This window comes from Lipotes vexillifer, unplaced genomic scaffold (assembly GCF_000442215.2).
Source record: "Lipotes vexillifer unplaced genomic scaffold, Lipotes_vexillifer_v1.1 scaffold90, whole genome shotgun sequence".
In the NCBI taxonomy this organism is placed as follows: Eukaryota; Metazoa; Chordata; class Mammalia; order Artiodactyla; family Lipotidae; genus Lipotes; species Lipotes vexillifer.
In genome coordinates, this window is record NW_006782310.1 from 2,641,470 (window position 1) to 2,666,017 (window position 24,548).

General features: G+C 39.3%; 1 protein-coding gene across 1 annotated transcript in view; it reads left to right on the forward strand.

Annotated features, from left to right (window-relative positions):
• Window positions 1–6,907, forward strand: part of ASXL3 (ASXL transcriptional regulator 3) — a 178,098-nt gene extending 171,191 nt beyond the window's left edge. Inside the window, exon 12 of the mRNA XM_007455171.1 lies at window positions 2,384–6,907. Coding sequence (XP_007455233.1) covers window positions 2,384–6,082 — 3,699 coding nt within the window. The 3' untranslated portion in view covers window positions 6,083–6,907. The remainder of the gene's footprint in view (window positions 1–2,383) is intronic.
• Window positions 6,908–24,548: the final 17,641 nt, after the last annotated feature.

Below are 24,548 nucleotides of genomic sequence, written 5' to 3' on the forward strand. Positions count from 1 at the left end.
GACCTATATAAACTTGGAAAAATTTGAAAGATAATCCAGCATCCTATAAAAGTTCAGTAGGACTAGAGAAAGCAGTAGTCAAAAGTCAGAGGCTTGCCCTCAAGAAATGAAGGTACGTGTTATCTCCTCATTCATTTTCCAACAAATGTTGCACACCCCCTCTGCCTAACAGAGAGGAGCTAGCTTCTGAAAGAGCCTCATTAAATATTTCTTGAATAAATCAATGAAATCTCTTCACAAACCCTGAGGAAAATGCTATAGATACATAGGTATACAAATCCTACTATTTTATTTCCAAAATAATAAAGAAGTATTTAACTTCACACAGTAATAAAGCCTGTAGACAAACATTCCTATTTATATATTTTATTTTGATCCCAGGTAGATTTTAACTCTCAGAAAACAACTCTTGTATATAAATTGACTCTGCCTAACTAAACTAAAAATTAAGGTTAACTCAAAGAATTACAAGCATACTCAAGATTTGTTTTTCTTAATCTTTCGCTTTATTTTGCTCTGCTCTGACATCTACTTTTAATATGTGACTCATGATCTCCCTAAGGTTGACTTTTAGGGGTGTGATTGTAATTATTCTATTTAATAAAGCAGTCCCTATTAAATAAGATTCTAGAGATATAAAAGATGAATATTAAGCTCCCATTAAAACCCCGCTATGCATTTTAATTTCTGAAGCAATGAAAAGAAAAATATAAGCATGCTTTCCATAGGAAATAATTTTAAACATTTCAGTCTAATTTTTTTGTCAAAAGCTTATTTTCAAAGTGATATACACTTTATGTAAAGGTGGATAGAGAGATACAATAAATATATTTAATGTTTGTTAGGCTTAATGTTTTTAATTTTTTAAACTAAGGGAAATATTTAAAAGGTAAAACGGAATTCCTTTTCTAAATTCATCTATCATTGGAACCTTTGGATTAGAAGAGAGCCATCAGAAATTTGAAAATGAGAAATGAGATAGCTCAGGAAGATAATCCATCTACCAAAGTACTAAAGCATAATTCCAAATTGACACGGTCTTGTAGTATGTGTCAGGTATTTATAATGTCAGTATATGTAAATGCACATATGTTAAGAAGAGAGGTGTAAGTTTTCTAGGAAAATTTTTTCTAGAGGAAAAATTATAAGGAAATACAGTACGTGTCAACAGCACAGAATGGGGAGCCCAAAGGCTCTGTCACTCCCTAGTTATATGAACCCAAGGCAGCCCAACTCCAGGGGCTCGGTTTTCTCAACTGTAAAGGAAGGGCTTTAACTAGATCCCTGCCAGCTCTACAAATCTGTGACTCTGGGAATATTCTTAGTGACTAAAGCATCATAGGCATTGCTTTGGGATGTTTGTTCTTAGGTCTTGTGCCTCATGAATTTGGTGATGACTGAGTCTCTTAATTAGATGAGTGGGTGAACAGTGTGGGTTGGGACATTTACTAAATTCAGCAGATTGTAGATTTCCAGTATCAAGTAAGCTGCCCAACCCATACTCCCTTTTGGAGGCAGAAAACTAGAGTTGCCCTTGCTTTCAAGAAAACGTAATAATAATAATAAAATCCCTTTGGAAAGCAAAGCACTTTCACAAGTATAGCCTCATTCCATCTTTATAACACCTCTGTGAAAGAAATAGACCAGAAATAACTAGTCTTACTGTTTACAGTTTACAAAGTCATATTGTATGCTTATTTTATTTATATATATATATATATATGGTGGCATGCTAGGTGGTATGGGACCACATAAAAACTACAGAGTCTCTGACTCGGGGAGATTATTGGAGAAACTGAAGTACACAGTGATTTGCCTAGGTTCACAGCATTCCTTTGTGTCAAGCCAGGCTGAGAATTCTAGTCTTCTGACCCTTGGTTAGGGCTTTTACCTTTTTCCTTTGTGTCAAATTAAGACAGATAAATTAAGGCAGATAAATTCAAATAGAGTTTTGAATATCTCTATTCTTCCTGGCTGGCCTGAGTATCTTCATGCCAGCCAGGAAGATAAGTTGAAAGCTTACTATTTCTAACTCTTTTTAGCTCACCTCATTTTAAGAAGCCTGGGTTTTGTTTCCATTTATATGAGGCTTTAAAAGACGTTTCATTTCCATGCCAAATGAAGTCACCGGTTAATATTTTATGGATTGAAAACAGAGGTTAAAATTTTTAATTTTCACATTCGTGCTGCGTTTATTGCTGCTTTATACCCCAAAGGCCCATTCAGGGTATTAGGTGCCGTTCTTGCCCCCTTAGGAGAGGATGCGGCTACTCCCCGCCCTCGCGTGCCTGTGTCCCCACGTCCCTCTGTGATCACGTACACATGCGCCTTGTCTGTGATCGTGTACACGCACTTTATCTTTCCATTTTCCCCCTTCCTGTAGATACAGCTTTCCAAAATCGGGCCACCCTTTATTATCAAGAGCCAACCAGTCTCCAAACCAGAGGCTCGCGCGTCATCTGGCACATCGGTCAGTGGCGGGAGGAACACGGGAGCCAGGACCCTAGCGGACATCAAGGCCCGAGCCCAGCAAGCAAGGGCCCAGCGAGAGGCGGCAGCAGCGGCAGCCGTGGCAGCGGCCGCGAGCATCGTTTCGGGAGCTATGGGGAGCCCAGGAGAGGGCGGAAAGGCCAGAACTCTGGCGCATATCAAAGAACAGACGAAGGTGAAGCTCTTCGCAAAGCATCAGGCCAGAGCCCACCTCTTCCAGAACACTAAAGAGCCCCAGTTGCCTCCGCTCAGCTCAAAGGAAGGGCCTCCAAGCTTAGAAGTCTCTTCAGCCCCTGAAACAAAAATCGAAGGCTCGCCTGGTGTCATCATTGTCAATCCAAACTGCCGATCTCCCAGCAACAAGGCTGCACACCTCCGGGAGCCCACCACTGTACTACAGCAGTCTCTCAACCCGAGCAAACTTCCAGAAATTGCCACGGACTTACCTGTGCATAGTTCTGACGAAAACACACCTGTGTCACACTTGTCTGAGAAAATTGTTTCATCTACCTCTTCTGAAAATAGCAGTGTGCCCATGCTTTTTAATAAAAATCCCATCCCCGTGTCTGTCTGCAGCACTGCTATGTTGGGAGCAATTAAAGAACATCCCTTTGTGAGTTCTGTTGATAAATCCTCTGTCCTAATGTCTGTTGACAGTGCAAACACTACAATTTCTGCCTGTAACATAAGCATGTTAAAAACCATCCAGGGAACGGACACTCCATGCATAGCCATTATACCAAAATGTATTGAGAGCACCCCTCTTCCGCCCACCACGGAGGGCTCCAGCGCAGTGAGCCCCCGGGATGACACGCAGTTACTGGCACCCAGCAGCAGCACTGGCAGCCTAGTCTCCAGTCAGTACACCTCTGTGCCAACTCCCTCCATTGGAAGCAACTTGCCAAACCATCTCTCCACTAGCTCTGTCTTGATTCCCCCAACGGGAATGAACAACAGATTTCCTTCTGAGAAGATAGCCATGCCTGGGAGCGAAGAACAGGCCACCATGTCCACGGGCACCACTGTGAGAGCCACTGTCGGCTGCAGGGACCCCGTCGCAGTCACTGACGCCCTGGTGGCACGCCCACCTGTCACAGCGTTTACTGCAAGCATGCTGACTGTAAACTCTTATGACAGTCCTCTCACGTTAAGTGCTGAAAGCTTGGACAAAACTTCAGGGACTCGGAACAGGGCAGACACTTCTGGGAGACCTCAGCCACCCCCGGGGGGCTTTGCACCAGCAGCCATAAACCGCTCAATTCCGTGTAAAGTCATCGTCGACCACAGCACCACGCTGACCTCCACGTCATCTCTGACTGTCTCTCTTGAGAACACAGAAGCCGGCGTGGACCTCCAGAGCAGGTCCGGGAGGACGGAAGCAGCCATCCAGCCCGTGGCGTGTCCGCAGGTGTCTGTCATCAGCAGGCCCGAGCCGGTTGCAAGTGAAGGCGGAGATCACGGTCCCAGTTTCATTGCTGCTTCCGCAGCAAAACAAGACAGTCAAACGATGCAGGCCACCTGCCCGGGTCTCCGTGAAGGACCCCTCGTGGTTCCAGATAACTTAAATGCGGGGACTCCTCTGAGTCTCAGCTTTGCTGAGCAGGCACATGGCATAACCACTTTCAAAAGTGAAGCCGACACAACCTGTAGCCATCAGTATAACCCGGGCAGCCGGATCTGCTGGGGCGAGGACGGGGTGAGGAGTGCAGGACAGCCTCTGCTCAGCCACCCTGGTTCCAGTAAACAGAAGGAATATCTGGAGCAGGGCTGTCCGAAGGCCATCAAGACCGAGCATGCCAGCTCCTCACATGTGGCGGAACTTCACCCCAGGAATCTCATCACGAGCGTCCCTCTCCCAGTGAAGTCCGAACCTCACGACGTGGACAGGGGCTTTAGGATGGACGCCGACGACTTCCCTGGCCCTGAGCTGCATCCCCCAGCTTCAGGGGCAGCCCCGAGTGTGCAACAGACACAGACCGTGCAGGCCCCCGCCTCTGGTCCCATGGAAGAGGCCATCTCTCTGGCTACAGACACCCTGAAAAGAGCTCCCAGTGCAGGGAGCTCCAGCTGCCGTCTGTCATCGGTGGAGGCGAACAATCCCCTCGTTACACAGTTACTCCAGGGCAACTTGCCTTTGGAAAAAGTGTTGCCCCAGCCCAGACTGGGAGCCAAGCTCGAAATCAACAGGCTTCCTCTGCCTCTTCAAACTACCTCAGTGGGTAAAACAGCTCCCGAGAGGAACGTGGTTGAAATGCCCCCTAGCTCTCCCAATCCAGATGGGAAAGGCTACCTGGCAGGCGCTCTCGCACCACTACAAATGAGGAAGCGGGAGAACCACCCCAAGAAGAGAGTCGCCAGGACCGGGGGGGAACACACTCAAGTGAAATGTGAGCCAGGGAAGTTGCTGGCAGACCCAGATGTGAAAGGGGTGCCATGTGTCATCAGCTCCGGCATGAATCAACTGGGACTCAGCCAGCCGCTGAAGCAGGAGTGGCTGAACAAGCACCCTGTGCAGAGCAAGATGGCTCACAGCCCTGAGGTCAAACAGCAGAAGCGGCTGCTCCCCTCGTGTAGCTTCCAGCAGAACCTGTTTCACGTCGACAAGAACGACGGCTTCCACCCCGACGCTGGGACCTCCCACAGACAGCAGTTTTACCAAATGCCTCTGGCTGCCAGGGGCCCTATTCCTACCACGGCTCTGTTACCAGCCTCTGCCAAAGCCCCCGTGGGCTGTAACACGTTTTCCTTCAATAGGCATCTTGAGCAAAAGGGACTGGGAGAGGTTGGCCTTTCCTCAGCACCTCACCAGCTAAGGTTAGCCAGTATGGTGCCCCCCAACATGCCCATTAAAGAAGGTGACGACATGGGGGGGACCCCGCACGGGGTGCCGCACAAAGCACTAGTGCATCCCCAGCCCCCTCCCGCCTTGGCTTTGCCCCCACCCCCGCCGCCGCCGCCGCCACCACTACCTCCACCTCTTCCTAATCCAGAAGTCCCCTCCGATCAAAAACAACCGCCAGTTACCATGGAAACCACTAAGAGACTTAGTTGGCCACAGTCCACGGGCATATGTAGCAATATAAAATCGGAACCTCTTTCTTTTGAGGAAGGTTTAAGCAGCAGCTGTGAACTGGGCATGAAACAAGTTTCCTATGACCAGAATGAAATGAAAGAACAGTTGAAGGCGTTTGCGCTGAAAAATGCAGATTTCTCTTCCTATTTGCTTTCTGAGCCACAGAAGCCTTTTACCCAATTAGCTGCTCCGAAAATGCAGGTGCAGCAACAACAGCAGCTCTGTGGAAATTATCCAACAATACACTTCGGTAGCACGAGCTTCAAAAGGGCAGCATCTGCAATTGAAAAGTCCATTGGGATTTTGGGAAGTGGCTCCAACCCCACCACGGGTCTGCCCGGTCAGAACGCTCAGATGCCCGTTCAGAACTTTGCCGACAGCAGCAACGCGGATGAGTTGGAACTGAAATGCTCTTGCCGGCTGAAAGCCATGATTGTGTGCAAAGGCTGTGGGGCCTTCTGCCACGACGACTGCATAGGGCCTTCTAAACTCTGTGTAGCTTGCCTGGTTGTGCGATAAGAGCTGAGTGAAAGATGCAGTATCCCTTTTCACCACGGAAAAGCCAAACGGCGTCAGCAACAACAAATTGGACAGCTCAGTGGTTTATAGCGTGCTAATTTATTTTACTTTGGAACAGATGATCTTTTCTCTAGATGATTATTTTCTTGCATTTCTGGGAAAGGAGAGATCGCATTCCAGCCGAGGGGCTCAACAGCATGTCTTTTACATATTTAGTTGCCATTTGCAGCTTTGGAAAGTTTCTATTCGTGTGTATACAGGTCACTCCCAATTTGTTTCTTTCTTTTTTTAATCCAAGTGTAGATAGGAAAAGGACATTTTAAACTACTTAATGGTAACCAGAAATGGAGATGTGGAGAGAGATCGGTAACAGCAATTTAAGGTGGTGATGCATTCTTCTGTAGGTTAACCATTACAGCGAGGGTTCCAACCATTGACTCCTTTGGACCTACCTTTACCATAGTGATTACATCATATTTGGAAAAGGGAATCTGATTTAAGTGCATGATTCCTTGTATTTACTCATATCACAAAAGATATTAAAGGAGGTATGCCATTAATGAACTCCACTGTCCTTATTCTCTTTCCTCCCTTTTGACTCTTTTCAGAGACTGGCAGATTCTCTGGATCTGCCTTGGACATGGTACACATATTGTAGTGAAATGTCTTTTCCACCTGAAATTGCAGTGTGGGCCTCATGCCCAGCAATCTGGTTCAAGCCCTTTGACACCCGAGACTGTAAGATCAGTTGGACAACAGAGAGCCATAGGCCCAGAGGATTTCAGAGCTTCATGTGTGGCTTCTAAGAGCAAGTATGAAAAAAAATGCCCTAAAATTCAAAGCAAACAAGTAAAATGCTATGTATGCAAACACACCTAAATGTGCTGGCGATGTAAATATCGGTCCATTCTATTCACTCTAATACAATTACTAGATATTAAGATTGGGGGGAAATAATCATAACCCTTTATTGATGACACCAGTGCATTCTGGCTTCCGACTTTGCAGAGGTTGACCACCTCTTTTTTTAAAGTGTCATTGATGATGAGAGGGACTGTAGAAGGCTAAAGTGTCAACAGTTTTCTGAACAGTTTTCTCCTCATGTGTCACGATCTATGTAATTATATTTGACTCTAAACTAGCCCTTATTTTAAAAAAATTGTTCTGGGTGTTGCATGTTGTGTTTCCCGCCCCCAGCCCCCCCTCAGGTGAATTCAGTGCATTCTTCATATTTGGGGGAGCGGAACTGCTTTTGAAAAAGGGATACTGCATCTTACAACTATTGTCAGTGTTTATCCAGTAGTCTGGGCGTTGAGTCTTTGAGCTCCATTCCATGTACTGTGGCCACCCTCATGCCAGAGAACAGCTGTAGTTCAGCAGGCTCTGTTCCCTAAAGCAAGTTCAAAAGCACATGCACACTGTGGGAAGATGAAAGAACAAAGACCATGTCCATTTAACTTCAGATTACAGAGCACAAAATGTGGAGTACCATTAACCCACTGGTTGATTGTGGCTGTAGAATTTTTAAAAATATGGGGGGAAAATCTTCTGTATCCAGGGTAAGAATTTGACAGATATTTTCACAAGGGATCATCCTAATCAATGTTAACTTTTGACATTCCCTTAAAATATGTCTTAAAAATTAACTGGAATGAGCAGAAATTTCATTCCTGGGGAAAATAAAACTTGTAATTTTTTTTATAGTAATCAACCATGGTATATTTTTTTCCTCCATATTTATTATTGTGATGTTGCCAAATATCATTAGGTGATAGAGATGTCACTTTTACTAACAAATTGCTGATAGTGAAAGATACTTTATCTTAGAAAGAAAGCAAAGCAAAGAAGGCCTACCTCCGCGGCTGAGATCCGGTGCTTCAGTTGCTGTCACTTCTGTTTTTCACGTTAAAATTAACAGAATTAACGACTGAGAATATTAGCAATGCACTTAACCAGCCCTTCCCAAGGAAGTCAGCGTTAGTTCCAGCAGATCCCTAGTTCACTGTGCACCAGGTGGTTTGGGTGGTGTCCTCGTCAGCGGTGTCTCTGTGGTCTGCTTGGCTCTGATGTCATCTTGGTTCAGAAGGGCATGCTTTAGTTTCACAGAGGGGCACCCCTATAACATAGACACTTGCATGCCAGCTCCTTCTGCCAAATTCAGTTGCCGCTCTACCAGTGTCAGATACTGTCTACACCAGCAGATTCAACACTGCCACATCAGTAACTGACACCGAGTTGAAACTGTGGTCTTCACAACCTTTGCACTCTGCACACGAGGCAAAATTGAGGTTGATGTGACACCGAGCTCATTATCAGTTCCATCATTGTGGGATACTGCGTGCAAATTACTTACTGGGAATACAGAAAAGTATCCTTCTCTATGTTCTGATTTTTCTCATAATAAGTTTGGAAAATCAATTGCTGATCACACGTGGATTGTACCACCCTGGTCCAAAGAGCGTAATATTTCTCTGCCCTTGCTCTTTTTTGCCCTGGTTTAAATTCCTAGTGTTTGCATATGGTTTATATTACTGAAAAATTAATATCTTTGGGCTAGAAGAATGGAAAGAAAAATTCAGAAGTAAAAAGTGGGTCAGATATGTTACAAGTGGCCATTTAATATATATACAAACCCCAGTATATTTGGATTAAGCGAGCAGGTTCTTAGTTTCCTGATATCCACAGATATCTGCCTATGTGCAAATGGAGTATGTTATTTACTACATGGTTATTGTGGTGTAATGTGCAAATTTTAGTGTGTGCATTATCCTGATGATTGGACACTGTGATATCCCTATCAGGAATAGAGCTTGCACATCTAACATGTAATTTTTAATTATTATTTTCACAAAGGATGTATTTCCCTAAGTAGCACTTTTGGAACAGGGGAAGGAAGAAAACTGCTATTCCCTGATCCCCCTCCTATACAGTATGCATATGCCTGAGGTTGTATAAAGACATTTAGGTAGTTAATGGGCATGTTAATACAAACGTTCTGATGCAAATTCATCTTCAGAATGAAAATATTTTTCCTTCCCCAAAGTGAGAATAGCAGAAATGTCGGTGACCTGAGCACCGTAGTTATATGGACTATTTCCCTGCTAAGGTCTAGTTTGAAGAAAAAACTTGAAAACAAACCTTTGAGGTTGAGCCTGGTTGCTATAAAGACTTTGTGGTGGTATGTGTTTCTGGGATGAGCTATGGAAGGTTTAGCTGACTCCTAGAGCTTGGATATTCTTATTCATCCACCAAAATAAACAGATACAAACAAGCTGGTGTGTACAGTGCTTCATAAAGAAGCCAAGAGTAAGAATACATGATGCTACAGCCCCATGCTCTTTACAAACACTCGCACAATTTCAAAAGGGGAAGTTACTGTGGCCTTGGTTTCCCAGTTCCTCCTGGGTCTGGTCCAGTCCCAGGTGACAGAAGCTGAAGCGCTGTTAAGGGTTGCATCCTCTCAGTGGCGTGGAAGTCAGCACCGCGCTAGCCGCCTGGAGAGAGTGAGCCCACTGAACACGCAAAGCCCAGAGTCACTGTCCATGTTTCTAGAGAACAATGTCAAGAGTCCTAGGAAAGGAACTCATCAGACTGTCAGGGGCCTATGTAGCCAAAACGTCACTGAATATAAAAATCTTGTCTTCAGTCCTCATGCTTTGTCACTGTAAAGCAAACAAAAAGCGTTTTTACTATAATTTAAAGGAGCTGCTTTTTTATAGCACATACTATTTCGCTTTGTACCCTATTTGATAGTTGCAGAATAATTTAGACTGTAGAAAAACTTTGTTGTATTTGTACTGTTCATGAATGTTTCAAAAAAAAAAAAGTGCTTTACTTGCTTGCCATAATTTTTCTTGTACTGCTGTATTTTTCCCCCTGGCTTCATGGAAACCTAATCTGATTCCTCTTTTCAGTACAGTTTTTTGTTTGTTTGTTGTTGTTGTTGTTTTTTAATGTGTGTTTGTGAGTATTTTTTTCCTTTGGTCAGTATTCTGAATGTTTACATCTGTTTAACATTAGCCATTTAATGCCTTTTTTAAAAGGCGGTATTACTCTTACAGTGTAACAGCAAAATGTGAATCAACCCAAACATAACATGCATGACAAACACAGATTGGGGGGCAAAGGCCCTGAACGTACAAAGACATTTTATATCAGCATACAGAAAAGTCAAACCCTTCTTCAGTCCTCTACCAAAGAATATATTATTCCCACAGGAAAAACTCAGAAAAGGTGTGTAAAATCCTCAGAAGGGGAGCAGTTGAATCAGTAAGACTGCTACAATTTAATACTGTTATGCTTGCTTTGATACCTGACTAAATGTGACGGAGTGCAACAAGCATTGAAACGATTTTTAGACAGTGTTTTGTTTAGAATTCAGGGATCATGCATTCTTTAATGGTGCTGTTTGTTTTTTTATTTCTTTTCTACAAAGAAAAAAAAAAGTGTTGCCTACAAAAGTGACTGATCACGATACCATAAGTTAAATGAAATGAAATGTTTGTCTCTTCATGTTTCTCTGTTTTTCCCTTTCTCTAAAGTAACAATTTGGGTTTCAATATTAAAATATTCTGGGAGAAAATAAAGAAATTAAACCTTCAATTATTGTCATCTTTACTTTTTTATGAAATGAGGTAGTTATATACACATAAAAGGTACTACTAAATACATTCAAAATTTTACTTAACAAAAAGTTTATAAGGAGAACAAACCATATGCTCTTAAACTTTCTACCCTTCTTGGTATTGTCAACCAAGTAATTGTCAACATACAATTATAACTATTTGTTGAAACCTCTTTGAAATTAACCACGTCTATTGTACTATGCTTATTTAAAATTATATTTGAACCTTTTTGTTTTGTAAAGATGTTGTTAATTCTTTATACCAAAAGACAGGTAAGTCAAGCAAATTGTTACTACCGTATTTAATTTTAACTTTAAAATGAATTACCTCTCAAAATTCTTTTTTAAAAGAATTGCTCTGGTTAGTTTTTCTTATCTTGCATTAAATATTACAGCTAGAGTGATTTGAATAAAATGCTGTGAACCATTAGAACAAAGTTGCCTCGGTTATATTTACATTAGTTAAGAAAATATTCATATCTTTACAGTGAGATGATTCTGAAAGCATTAAACATAGCTGGCTGTTAAATCTGAGTTCAGCTGTTTTTATCTACACGGAAAATGCTATCTTTAGCCACCAGATGGCAAAAGAGGGTGTTTACTTTGCAGGAAAAAAAAGAACTACTTCTTCCTCCTCATAAATTATTATAATGATGAAAGTACAGCTTATTCAGGTAAGACAATGGAAGATAGATACTTCTAAGGTTCATTAAATTATTTTCACTATAATACTGGCATTCCTATTTTTGTCCTATTTTTTCTATTAAAATACTTACAGAATGCATTCTTAATTTTATTTAGCATTGTGGAAATTTTTTATTGTTTTCATTGCATTGCTCCCCAGGCATCATCTATTCCAAAATTCATTACAGAAAATTGTACAGTCAAGCATTCTTTAAGCTGACATTTCTTGAAATTTATCTGAGTACTTTATATGTTTAAATTCATTTAGTCTCATAATAGGTACAACATTAAACAATTTTTATATAAATATTTCATTATTCTTAATACATTAATGTGACCTAATTTGAATAACAATTGATCTTAGGATCTAAAGTATGTATTTGTATCTATCATAGACTTTATCTGAGAACAGGTGATTTACCCGGTGATTCAACAAACTTACGTACGTTATTTAGAAAGAGCCTAGCCAGGAGAGTAGTTGGACTTCTTTCTGCAGAAGACAGTTGAACATAAATCCTAGAAAGTGTGTCTCCTTAAAATTATTTGAAGACTTTGGTTGTAGCTTGCCTAGACTTAATATTTCAAGTTAGAGCACACACAGTTATCCACAGTGATACGCAGAAATCAGAAGTTGGAGTCCTCCAATGTCACAGCTAATCTGGAAGTCTAAATTGGGCAATGAACCCAGTATTTTTACCTGCAGAAACTTTTCTCCAGTTGCCAGTGCAATAAATTACATACATTCTCACTAACTGGAGGAAGGTCCCCTCATTTACAAAGCAAAGGCTGATTTTTTTTGCCATTTTATTTAAAATAGTTTTATCGTTTTTCAGCTATATTAAGTAATATCCCATTGTGATACCTGACTACCAGTAAAGCTGATATTGAGTATATTTAGCAATCCTGCAAAGCGTAGACCAATCCAAACAGATGCAGACAGATCAAAAGAGACGGCCCTATTACAACAAATCAGTGAAGAGTGGCTGAATATCAGTTTTGTGAACAAAGGAGCTCCCTAAATCTGCTTTTATCAATAGTTAGGATTTATACTTAGTATATCCATTGCACTTAGGGGAAGTTTGTTTCTGAGGTACCTTTCTTAAGCTAAAATTTCCATCTACAATCTCTCTCTCTTTTTTTAAGGAAATCATTTAGAGGTGGTTCAAAGGTGAGCTTTAACCCAAACACAACGAAATGTCCAGGCATTTCCCCCTTTTGCTGTTTCCAAATACCTTGTTCGGTGGACACGCCCCATAAATAGCAACTTGGCTAAAGGGTGGGAACATCCAGCTGCTTCAACAGAAGGTCCTGGACACTTGAGATCAAGTAAGATTCATCTCGTTTTCTGGGTACTCATCACAACGTCTTTGTTTATCATAAGCTGGTAAATGGAAAATAGGTTTCACTTTTGATCCAAACCTATCTATAGTTTCAAATTATGGTTTTATTTCAGGAAAACGGTGTGCTCCAAATCCTCATTCTTTTAATGACAAGGGAACGTGGAGGGATTTCAGAGGAGCGCAGAACTATGGTTCTATTTTCCTTGATTCATTTGGCTTTCAGTGTCCAATTCTGGGATGCTGGAACATCTTCCAGACACAGAGAGATGGGCGAGTGTGGTTTGCCTCAATGACTGTACGAACCACAAGAGTTTCTCCTGGATGTTCTTTTCCTATATATAAGTGGCAACATTTATGCATGTCCATTTGTATAGAAATTTTAAAAATATGATTTCTTGCTGTAATATAAAATTCATTTGCCAATAAGTTTAAATTTCATAATGTGGAATTGAAAGTCTTGAGTGGGAACAGTTCTCCATGATGGCTTCTAAGTGGAAGCCACTGACACATTCTATACCTCATCAACATGTGAGGTCAATGTAGACTTTTTTTGTACCACATAGGTTTGTTTGGTTTTATTTATTTATTATTTTTGGTAAAATAATTTATATTTTCAGGGGAATAAGCTGTGGGAAATGGCATCTTAAAAAATTCAGTAATTAAAAAAAAACGTTTTAAAAACTACATTTAGAGTAGGAATCTATGGATAATTCCTTATCTCTAATCTTCAAATATGTAATTTCCTTACTGTTAGCAGGCCAGTCTAGAGCATACCAGACATCTTTTTACCAAGAGAAGGACAATATGAGATTGGTAGCAGTTTCTTTTTTTTTTCTTTTTCATATTTTGACCTTGAAATGGTTCTCTGTTTTTGTTTTTGAGGTATAATTGGCATAAAAATTATATTAGTTTCAGGTATACAACACAATGATTTGATATTTGAATATATTTTAAAATGATCCTCACAGTAAGTGTAGTTAACATTCATCATAATACACAGTTACAAAAAAAATTTTTTCTTGTGGTGAGGATTTTGAAGATCTACTCTCTTAGCAACTTTCAACTATGCAATTCAGTGTTATTAACTATGGTCACATGTTATACATTATATCCCCAAGACTTACTCATTTTATAACTGGAAGTTTGTGCCTTTTGTCTCCCTTCACCCATTTCACCCACCTCTCTCCCCCGACTTCTGACAACCACCTGACGATCTGTTCTCTGTATCTGTGAGCTTGGAAAAGTTCTTCTGTGGAATCTTTTTTGTCCAAAATGCTTTCCTTGGCAAAAACTGGGAGTTATCAAAGACACCACACTCTGCAATCTCAGTTTTCTAACTGTGATTCTCTTAGTAATAAATAAATCCTTTCCAAGTCTTTAGCCTTCATGATCTGAATATGAAGGAGATTTTATAAATTCTCTTCATATAAATAAACTTTTAGAGATTTAGCTATGTACTACCCCGAATATGGCAATTTCCCAGAGTTCCCAAAATGCAGACTTTCTTTATTAAAAAAAAATAATAGATAATACTTGTAAAATGCTGTGTACCAAGTGCTGCAAAGCATTTCACAGGTGTTAATTATCACATTTATCCTGAGAAAAATCCCATAACGGAGGCACTGCTGTTATATCCACGGAACACACAAAGAACCTGAGGCTTAGAAAGTTTAAAGAAAAGAATACACAGATCTGGAGTACGAAAGAAGGTTTTTCAGAGACCAAAGCCCATCCTCTTATTTGCTATAAGACACATGGCTGCTACACATACTGCTAAGTACTGGGGATGCTGAGAAAAATCAGAGGGTCCCAAAATCTTAAAAAATTATAGGCCAATGGGAAAGATGATCAATAATTTTATTATGACAAGAGTGTAACCAAGACAGGTACAAAGTGCAGTGGGAAAAGTAACTGAATAGATGAAGCCATTTAAGATTGCAGCTGGACGAGAATGAAACCTCCAGAGGGGCATCCGTTGCCACATCTGACATGGACTCAGGGCAGTCCCACCGGGAGGGAGGACACACTCTTCCCTGTCAGCATCCCAGTCGTTTCCCTTGAACAGTGCTCATCAGTATCAGTCCTCCTGCTAATGATCTCTGCAGGCTGTACAATCCTTTACACATTTCAGAAGCCCTGTCACCAAGCCCTTCTTACGTGACTCTAGGAATTTGTTTGGATGTTGGTAATATTGACAATTGAATTTGTAAAATTTAACAGCATATTAAAACAATGTTTGTGGTACCCAGTGTTGATGATACCCTTTAATACTTTTTAAAAATCAATGTAATACATATTCCAATATTAAAAAGTCAAATCATATTACAGAGACTATAGCAAAAAATAGCAGTGCCCTGATATACATTGCAAAGTGGGCTATTTTTTTTTTTAAGGAGTTGACATTTCTTCTGAGTATTCATGTCATTCAATAGGGTTCTGATAAGAAAACAAAGAGCAAGTCCTGCACCTGCAAGTTGCAGGTTTTGATTGAAGTCAGGGAACTCACAGTGTGTTGGCCAGTACTTCTGAGAAATAAAAGCTCCCCGATTTGCTGGGAATCACAAGAGGGAAACATTTTGACCACTGGGGGAAATGAAAAATCACAGAAGAGGCAGTCAACAGGTAACCCCGGGACATACAGTACCAGAGATAAACATCACCAGTATCAATATTTTTCCAAGCAAATCTTGACTGGTTAAGTGAGTCCTACTGATCCATTTATTCCCACCCCGGGGAACTGGGAACATGAGTGATAAGCTGCCACCATACATATTTGGGAGCCCCAGTAGCCTCTGCCCCCACTGTCTGTTACGCTACTGCTGTAAGAACATGACTTGGAATTATTCACACTCCTATTCAGTGTCTGACTCACCATCTTACCCCCAGGACAAAGCCATCTTTTATCACCTCTTACTTGTAAATGTTTCTCAAAGCACTCTGGCAAGCTAATATTTTAAGGATTTAATAAGCAAATATTTGAAGACATGTCAAAGTAACAATTTATTTGTAAGGTTAGATTGTGTGAAAAATTTCATTTAGCTATTTTCAAAAATAGATGCTTTAACTTCCCTTTCTACTTGAGAGTGTGTCGTCTCACTGACGGTAAGCAGAGCTTACTCCTTGACCCATAATGCTTGTAAAGGGATTCTAACAATTGGGGCACTTCTGGTGCCAAGATTCATCCAACACTCAAAGAGCAAACATTTTACTGATCCATATTGCTATGCTGGGTGCTGAATTATATAAGACAAAAGTTCTTATTGATGACTTGATTCTTCAAGAAATAATAAGTTACCAAACATCTTTTTAGTGTTTTGTGCTTCAGCATTGTGCCACGAAGCATTATCATAAGATAGAAGGAATTTTCTTAGAAAATGTCATTCAAATGTGCCTTTCCAGAAAGCATCCTATTTCCCAGAACAGTGTGGGTGTGGATGGGAGGAAAAGTGAGAGAATCGAAGTTTCAGAGAGAGAAATCTCCTTTGAAGTCATAATTTCATTTATTGCCTACTTTAGGTTCAGAGTCAAAATATTTAGGCAATATAGTATGAGAGGCAAAATACTTTTCTGTGACTTCTACTGGAGGAATTACACTTTCTCACTTAAAATAGAAAAATGAAAAGAAAGAACTCCTTTGTGTGGAGAATGATTTGTCACCAAATTCGACTCATCTGGAGAAAACAGCACAGATGGTCTGGTTTGCTTCAGAATTGTGGTTTCATGCCCTGCATGACTCACCAGAGAAGGTAAATCAGCATCTCATTTCATTTTGGGTTCACTGTTGTACTAATAGATAGCAATGTCAATAACATTCTTTAGACTTTAGCAGGAAAATGAAATAAGAGATTATTTTTCCTATAGTTAACATTCAAGTGAATGAGGCAATGCTTTAAAAATACCTTTGCAAGCTTAATAAAATTCAGGATGACTTGACTTAAAAAGCCCTCTGGCTGAGGTCGAGCAAATCATTCCTCTTTTTTTTTTTAGTGAATATCATGCTAATTTATCAGAAAGGAAAACCTGAGCTGGGCAATTGGCTATTCTTACACATGGTCATTTCTTAAAATATTGTCACAGGGGCTATTTCTGTGTATAATTTGCCTGTGAGAATGGCTATTTAAAACATACTTCAGCATATAGATTTGATATAAATATTGCCAAGAATGAATGATACATTTAATAATGGGAAATCTGATTTCCTAACCCCTAGTTCAGCAAATAGATTTATGCAACTCTGAAGAGGTTAGCTCCTGTGTGAGAAGCAGATGTCTCCCAGGACTGTGCACAGCACAGATTTCTACTTTCCTTCTGGTCATTTCCTGCATTACAGTTTATAGTTAGGAAGCTTCATTCATTTACAGCAAACCCCGTATATGTCACTGGACTGAAGCTTACTGAAGAGCAGGTTGTAGCATCTCCTCTGTTTTGGTATCTCTAAAAGGTTCCATTGTGCATCAGAGAGAATAGTCCATCCATGGGCACAGCAAGCATTGTTTACATTGTTGGCTTCCTCTGTGCCACCCTCTGTCATGGCTGCTACTAGTACCAAAACGAACAAACAGCCCCAAATCCCTGAGTTTTATTTTCGTGTGGGGAAACAGGTAGCAAAGAATTGAGCATATAATATACACAGTATGTTTGAAAATGGAAAGTACTATGAAGGAAAATAAAGTCTACTAAGGGCATAAGGAGGATTATGGTGTAGAGGTCGTAAATGTAGGTATGTTTCCAGGGAAGGCCTCACTGAGAAAGTGCTATGGACTGAATTGTGTTCCCCCAAATTCATATGTTGAAGCCCTAATCCTGATTGTGACTATATTTGGAGGAGGTCCTATAAAGAGATAATTAGGATTTAATGAGGCCCTAAAGGTAGGACCCAATACTATAGGATTAGTATTCTTGTAAGAAAAGATTACAGAGTTTCTCTCTCTCTCTCTCTCTCTCTCTCTCTCTCTCTCTCTCTCTCTCTCTCTCTCTCTTCTCCTCTTTAACTCTGCCATGTAAGGACAAGCAAGAAGGAAGTCTCTCCAGAAACCAAGTCAGCCAACACCTTGATTTTAGACTTCCCAGCCTCCTGAACTGTAAGAGATTGATTTTTGTTGTTTAAGCCACCCAGTCCATGGTCTATTGTTGTGATTTCCTGAGCTAATATAAAGGCCATATTTGAGTAGAGAACTGAAGAAGGTATGAGGGTGCAGAGGTATGCCAAGTGGGCATCTATCTGATGGAGAGCCTTCAGGGTGTAGGCAAAAGCAAATGTAACATCCTAGGTCTCTATGCTGTGGTAGATAATTTACATATAATTATCCTAATTCTCAGAATAGCCCTTAAAGAAGGGGAAGCTCTCACACAAGGCAAAATAATGAACTTCTAGGCCCTCCATTTACCAAGACTCTTGTGTGACTGATGGGATCAGCTATTTCCAAAGGCCCAACTTGAGAATAAAGTGTAACTTTCCCAGGAAATAATTTAAATCAATTATTTTTCCTTTGCCCATGTTATTAGCTTCTAATAAAAGTTGGATTATTTATTTATTCACCAAGCAAGCTATTAAAAGGGTATCATATATCATATCATCTACTGCCTTGCTAGTTCTAAAGCCACCTCTAAGAGCTAAGAAAGTGTATGATCTGCATTTTCAGATAAGGAAAGTAAGAGTCAAACACATTAAGTCAACTGAAAAGGACCCTGTGTCTCCAAAGGCCATGCCCTTTGTAAAGCATGCAGTCCTGGGTACATGTCAACATGCGTGAACTACTCCAGAATTAGCTTCTCTGTCATAGCCCCCTTCTGGTTACGAGTAGCTGTAAATTTTAAAGAAACTGTCAGCCGGGATATGTTTTTGTCTCATAGAGCATTTTATTACATCTTTTATTCAAAACCTCTGAACAATATATACACCACATTTTGACCTGTTATTGATAATTGCACCATCTTAAATGCAGAAGCTTACAAAAAATCAAAAGAACAATTTTGCCTCTCAGTCATCAGCTCTGAAGTGTTCCCTTGCCATTTGTAAACAGCATGGGGGAGGAGGCAAAGCAATAACCATGCAATAACCCTTTACTGAACCAGGAAGAAATTTCATCTGCCTACCTATATGTGCACCTTTCTGCGTATAGCCTTACAGAGTCCTAGACATGAAATAATATAGGTCATAGCACCAGAAAGACTTCACTGAATTCAGATTTTGATGTTGACAAGCAATGTAATCTAGGTTAATTTACTTAATCAGTCTGAACCTCTGAGCTTATCCATGTAACCTGGAAAGTTTGTTATGAGAAATAACGATACATGTAAACAGCTTAGCATAATGTTTGTTGCATGTTGCGCTCAAGATACATGACCTCTTATATTCAGAGGCATATTCTTTCCCACAGTGTCTCCAATGCCTGCATTTTAGTTGGAAATGAACTCTCTATAAATATCAGTATTCCAGTGACCTTACCCTAACCTTAGGATTTATCATCATTTCCATTTCATATAGGAAGAAATGGAAACAAGTGAAATGTAAATGTTTTTCCAAGTTTGTGTATTTCCTGTTAACAGTATTACTAAGGCCTCTGACCACATCGTTTTATTTAGAGCGTGAGTGGTTCTGAAACTTCAGTATGCATTTAAATAGCTCAGGTAGCTTGTTAAAAACTGCAGAAGTCTGGGCCTCAAACCTGGAGTTCTAATTCTGATCGAAAGCTCTGGTCAGAAAGCTAAAAGACACATTGCACCAGGATCTCTCACTATATGAAATACTAATTTTTTTTTAACATCTTTATTGGGGTATAATTGCTTTACAATGGTGTGTTAGTTTCTGCTTTACAACAAAATGAATCAGTTATACATATACATATGTTCCCATATCTCTTCCCTCTTGCGTCTCCCTCCCTCCCACCCTCCCTAACCCACCCCTCCAGGAGGTCACAAAGCACCGAGCTGATATCCCTGTGCCATGCGGCTGCTTCCCACTAGCTATCTACCTTACGTTTGTTAGTGTATATATGTCCATGCCTCTCTCTCGCCCTGTCACAGCTCACCCTTCCCCCTCCCCATATCCTCAAGTCCGTTCTCCAGTAGGTCCGTGTCTTTATTCCTGTCTTACCCCTAGGTTCTTCATGACATTTTTTTCCCTTAAATTCCATATATATGTGTTAGCATACGGTATTTGTCTTTTTCTTTCTGACTTACTTCACTCTGTTACCATCTCACGTTGGTAGGCTGAAAACCATCAGCTATCTAGCCTTCAAAATTAGCAACAGTTGTCTATAAGAGTAAATACTAGAAAAATTGGTAAATAATTGACAAATGCTTAACAAGAAGGAACTGATTATAAATTGTTCTAGCCATATGAGGGAATATTATTGAATAACTGAATATAATATCGCAAAAGGATATTGAATGACATGGGGAAATAATTCACATTATGTTAATGGAAAAAAAGAGCAGTTTAAAGTGTTATGTAAAAATAGACATTATTATTGTTGAAAAAGACAAGATAAATAATAACAAGTGACTATCAATGGTTAATTTAGGTTTGGAGATTTTGAGTAATTTTGTTCTTTCTCCTTTCTGAATTCTTCAACATTTTTTCTTTGAATATATAAAACTTCTGTTAGTTGATTTTTAAAGCTATTAAAAGTAATGGCAACTTTTAATTATTAGGAAAACAATGTATGTCCATCTACAAAGTTATCCTGAGTAATGTTAAAATTTCATATTATGTTCATAGACTAACGGGTCATAAGGTTTAATGTTTTGAAGTTTTCTCATAGTCGAATATGCTAGTTTACGTTAGAGAGAAAAGTTAGATGAATATAATCTACTAAAAGATATTTCGTTGAAAAAATGTTGTCTTTTAGTATGCTAAACTGTAAGAGATAAGATAAAACAATAAGAAAGTATATTCATGCAGTATATTTATCAAATTTCTGCTGCCACCCAGTGGCTGCCCAATCTGTTTTACATATTTTGTTCACCTAGCTAATTGACCAGTAAAGTTGCTCTACATCTGTAGGTAAAATCAGCCTTCCTGGAAGAAGCCGTGATTTTCCAGCTCTGAGAATGACCAATTAAACCTTATCAAGTAATAAAAAAATGTCTTTCAATAGATCAGCGCTAAGATGTTTTGGATCCACATAAGTAACATTCCAACAACGCTGCTTGTTCCACAAATCCTAGAATCTCTTTCTTGCTATAACAGAGTCCTTCTTAAGCTAATATTCCATGAGTCCCATGCAACGGACAATTGCCACACAGTCGCAATTAACACCTGCTCGCTGAATTGGATCCAGTCACTTTTAACTCTCAGAGAAGAGAAAAGCTGAGGATGAGGCCAAATTACACTTGGACATCTCCAGAGGGCAGCCACCTGCAGTTCAGTAAGGGCATAGCTAGACAAAACGGGACTGGCAGTTCTGCTAAGAGCTGAAGCAATGTCCCCAGAGTATGATATAAATGAAAATATGTAAAAAATCATGAAGGAAAAATAAGAAAATAATACCTGAACAAGTTCCAGTTCCAGTGCAAAGAAATTTTAGAAAAAAAGCCACATCTAGAGAACCAAATGAAAAATGTATAGGTCAGATATGTAAATCAGTGTTTACATAGCTTTGCAAAAGCCTTGGGAGAAGAATGGAGAGATAAACACCAAAATATTATGATTGGTTACATGATGTCAGTGGAATAAAAGGAGAAAACTACCTTTCTCCTCTCTCTCCTTTTTTTGATTGTTACAGTGAATGTACATAACAGTAAATGTAATTTTTTGAAAAACCCTATGAAATATTTATTGTGAAATGAAGGAGAATATAATAAGTATTGGTCTAGTGACCCCTTCTTGTATTTCTTTGAGTAGGAAGAGAAAAAAGCAAACTGAAATTGTCTTCAGGGCTGTAAAAGGGTCATTTTGCCCAGAAAAGACATGAATGTAAGAAAGGGGAAAGGTAGAGATGCTCCCACAAGAAGCTGGGCAACTTGGGGCCCAAATAGAACCAGGTTAACAAACGTAAGACAGAGATATCATCTGACTGAAAGGTATCTCACGAAACTGAAGCTAATAGTAAATCGAGCTTACTCGAGGGCAATGTCAAAAGTAATTTAGGAGCTAAAGGAAAATGAATAAACAAGTGTTTGTATGGAATAATGGCACATTTCAAATTCTAATTGAACCACAATGTCCAACAATCGTTGCTCTGAACAGGGGCAGACTGGAAAACCCTTCAGTAATTGTGAAAATCATACTCATGACTGATGCCTATGTGTCATTAATTCTAAATCAGGGAAGTGGCTTTGGAGGTTTTGAAGGTTAGAACAGGGATTGGTCAGTTGTAAAGATTTGCATCTCAAAGTCTTTCATTCATGAATAGATCTCCTTTGGCCCAGGCTGCCATTTTAAACTCAGAGGGATAGGCATGATTTTTACTTGATTGTGTGTGTGTGTGTGTGTGTGTGTGTGTGTGTGTGTGTGTGTAGTGTGTGTGTCCCAGGACTCTTGTTTTTAAAGCGCCCTTTTGGTTTGGCTTGTTCCTGATAGATTTTTGACTTTGGATGGCTGTGATATCAAAGACATATGGAGATCTGTTGTTTATTTCTGTCTTCTTGGAGAATTAACTTCTTACAAACCTAAAAAAGGTAGGATTTTGATTGCCTTCTTTTGACCAATTTAAACACATAAGTGATTTTTTATTATTAAATTAAGAATATGTAAAATGACCGCATTTTTGTTTAAATTACGTTTCTAAACTGTTCGAAAATCAATTATTCAAAATTTATCTTCTTAGTTTCAGGACAGTAACAGTTGGTATACATTTATATTACTGATGAAACTACCAATGTTGAGTAAACAATACAGGAAATACATTAAGACCAATTAAAGTGTTAGTTTCTATGTCTTTATAAAATTGAATACCTGCTGACCACCTGTATACAGTAGCATTCCCCAGTCACCTCTCTCTCTTCCCCTTACCTGCTCTATTCTCCTCTGTATAATTATCATTACCAAAGACAAAGCTTGAAGAATGGGAGACAAGAATAAAAGCTCAGCAATCAGTTATATAACATAGATATGATGCTTTTATCTTTTTCTGATCTCAAAGTTAGCTCAATATGAGATTGGTTCACTTAAGCAAGAAAAGAAAGAAAGAAGGAAAAAAGGACTCTTTTTCAACCACAAACTGTCTTCAACCAGTACTGAAATCCATCTGGGATTTGATCCATATTACGGCTACTTAATTTATACTGTGATATTCTTAGACATATCCTCATTTAACTTTGTAAACAAACAAATCCAGTTGTTAGCTCATTAAACCTTTATATCTTATTTGTTTCCACTTTTTGTTCCTATTTGGTAGTTATATATGTTACACTGTAATCAATTATATTAGCTTGAAGCAAAGTTCTTAAGTATTAGTGTGGCAACAATCAACTTGGATGCTTGTTGAAAAGGTAGATTCTGGGTCTTAGCCATCAGAATTGGTATATCAGCAATAGAACCCAAGAATCTGTATATGCAGTAGGCAACTCAGGTAATTACACACATAGTCTAGAGATTTAGAGTATGTGATTGTCATCTGCTTTTATTATATCCAGACATGTAGTGTAACTCTAATAATCCCTTTAGAAGTCAGTAATTCCTGGAGGAAAGTGGACAATGCAAGCCGTAATATCAATACCTCCGACAGGTAAGCTTACCATTGAGGAGGATGGTTTGTTGGATTTTTGGGAAAAAACATATGAGACTTTCCAAACATATGAAATGAGGTCATTTCACAGTTTTACACATTGGCAAATGATTTGTTTTTCCTTTCCTTTGCTTTTTCAATTTAGTTTCAGCTCCAGGGTTCTGTCTCTTCCATTTTACCTTTTAAATTTATTTGACTGTTCACCCCATAGGCTATTTGAGTACAGGGATAAAAGTAAGTTTTTGACAAGTTTTCATGTACTTAATGTCATTTTCTATTAGCCTTTTCATTCAAGAACATTTCACTTGAAAAGTAAATGTGTCCTGCTGGTTAAAAGTGAAGTCTCTTAGCTTTAATTTATTTTCCAACTTGTAATCGGCCCTTATGTTGAATCAACTAGAGTTATGTCATTTATCTCCTTGTGTAGAAACCAGAAGTACATATTTTTTTGAAAGGAAATTTATATAATTGAATAAGTGTGTTATTCTAAGTATCTTGTATCATCTTTGTTTACATATACATGGACTCATATATTACAAATTTAATATGGAGTTAACTTTACTGCACTTAATTCATAGAATTGATATTATTATATTTATAATATCCTCCAGCTAACTTTTGAATTTGCTCACAAAATCACTAAAAAAGATTTTGGCAAACACTTGCCTTTATAAATACTAATACACAACTTAACAATTTAAAGTTTTGTCTTCTCAACTTTTCTAAATCATGCTGTGGAAATAAGTACAGATAGACATTTCTCCAAAGAAGATATACAGATTGCCAACAAACACGTGAAAGGATGCTCAACATCACTAATCATTAGAGAAATGCAAATCAAAACTACAATGAGGTATCACCTCACACCAGTCAGAATGGCCATCTTGAAAAAATCTACAAACAATAAATGTTGGAGAGGGTGTGGAGAAAGGGGAACCCTCTTGCACTGTTGGTGGGAATGTAAATTGATACAGCCACTATGGAGAACAGTATGGAGGTTCCTTAAAAAACTAAAAATAGAACTACCATATGACCCAGCAATCCCATATATATATTGGGCATATTGGTATATTGGGCATATACCCTGAGCAAACCATAATTCAAAAAGAGTCATGTATCATAATGTTCATTGCAGCACTATTTAC